The 1,586-nt window shown below is 41.7% G+C and overlaps 1 protein-coding gene across 1 annotated transcript in view; it reads left to right on the top strand.

Moving 5' to 3' along the window:
• The window catches only part of LOC101852765 (PC-esterase domain-containing protein 1A), a 32,167-nt gene that overhangs the window by 18,634 nt on the left and 11,947 nt on the right, over positions 1-1,586 (top strand). The window contains exon 5 of the mRNA XM_013082150.2: positions 9-209. Within this exon, the coding sequence (XP_012937604.1) occupies positions 9-209 (201 nt within the window). The remainder of the gene's footprint in view (positions 1-8; positions 210-1,586) is intronic.

Raw genomic sequence — 1,586 nt, 5'->3', positions numbered from 1 at the left:
GCTGCGAGGCCATCGTCCAGTACAAGGAGAACCTTCAGAAGCTGTTCTCTCGCTTCTCACAGAGCCTCCCCCAGAACTGCCTGGTCATCTGGAACACCACGCTGCCCATCTCCAGCTGTGCCCGGGGCGGATTCCTCGTTCCTGAGATTGAGTTTCTCACCACCACTCTCAGACTAGATATATTGGAAGCCAACTTATATGCCAAAAAGGTTGGTTGCTGCAGTCATTTTGTCGGTGTGATTATTATTAGAAAGATTTAAGAATCGTTATGAGCCTGCAAACAAAGATGTCGTTAGTAATCACATGTGCTTGCCTCTATACACCAAAAAAGCCCCCAAAAATCAATCTTGCATCCATTTGGTTGTTTTTCGTAGTTTTATTCCTTTCTGGACTGCAGGCTATGTCACGTTCAACGAAAGTTTTCTTAATCATCTGGGTTACAAGCAGGGGCTAAATTTTACTAAAAGGATGGGAATAAGTCTGCTGATCACAACTTCAAGAGATGCAAAACTAACTGCATTGCAGAGATCAATTTTGGAGTTTTTGACCACAAAGACAAATGAACAAAAATTAGTAGGGGGGGGGGGAAGGGGGAACTTTGTTCTTTTTCCGGTATATATCGTCGGTATCGCAAGCAATCCACTGAAGTCCGTTTGGGTACTAGAGTTGAAAAACGGTGACTGAACACATTTTTTTCCGATTTCGTTCCGAACATTTTTGGGTGACCCATATTACAATTTCGTTTTGTTTCGTTCAATGCGCGAAATGAGGCAATTTTAACCTCTTAATACCTCTCATGATGCTTCTACTTCCTTCCTGTGCAAGAAAAACAACGTGGCGGCTGTTTTTGAGTTCTCTTTCGATCAATTTCCTTCAGAAAATCGGTGAGTACCTGCAACCTCACGTCCATGGATGATCCAGGTCGTGTGCAGGAGGAAGTTGATTTGTACTTCCGTTTTATCGTCTTTCTGATGCCGTAGAATTTATGTATTGCAATATTAGTATTCGAAACAGCTCTTCAGTGGCGCTATCTGCCTTACTCTTTTTAATTTTTGAGAGGAGGGGTGTACAGTCCGATGAAGAAGATGTCTCATGCATCTCATGGGTCCGCACACCTTCGACTCAGACATAAATTTTATTTTTTTGCTTTATTATTCTCGAATCATGCATCTTATTGTAGAAAGTATATAGAATCTATCTAGATCTAGATCTCTAGAATCTAGATTCTAGAGAATGCGTGATGAACTTGTATTGAATTTTTTTTTCTATTTAAAGTGTTAGACTTTAGATTCTAGAGTATTGTTTTGTAAATGGGAGAATAAATAGATCTATCTAGAATCTCTAGTCTAAAAGACTGCAATGATTGTTATGATGATGCTGCTGTTGCTGCTGCTGCTGCTGCTGATGATGATGATGGTGGTGATGATGAATGATGATGATGATGATGATGGTGGTAGTGGTGATGATGATGATGATGGTGCTGCTGCTGATGATGGTGATGGTGGTGGTGATGATGGTGATGGGGGTGGTGATGATCGTGGTGGTGATGGTGGTGGTGCTGCTGCTGCTGCCGATGATGATGATGA

Source organism: Aplysia californica, unplaced genomic scaffold (genome assembly GCF_000002075.1).
Source record: "Aplysia californica isolate F4 #8 unplaced genomic scaffold, AplCal3.0 scaffold00162, whole genome shotgun sequence".
Taxonomy (NCBI): Eukaryota; Metazoa; Mollusca; class Gastropoda; order Aplysiida; family Aplysiidae; genus Aplysia; species Aplysia californica.
The sequence above is the reverse complement of the archived record's forward strand: the minus strand, read 5'-3'. Positions and strand labels throughout refer to the sequence as shown.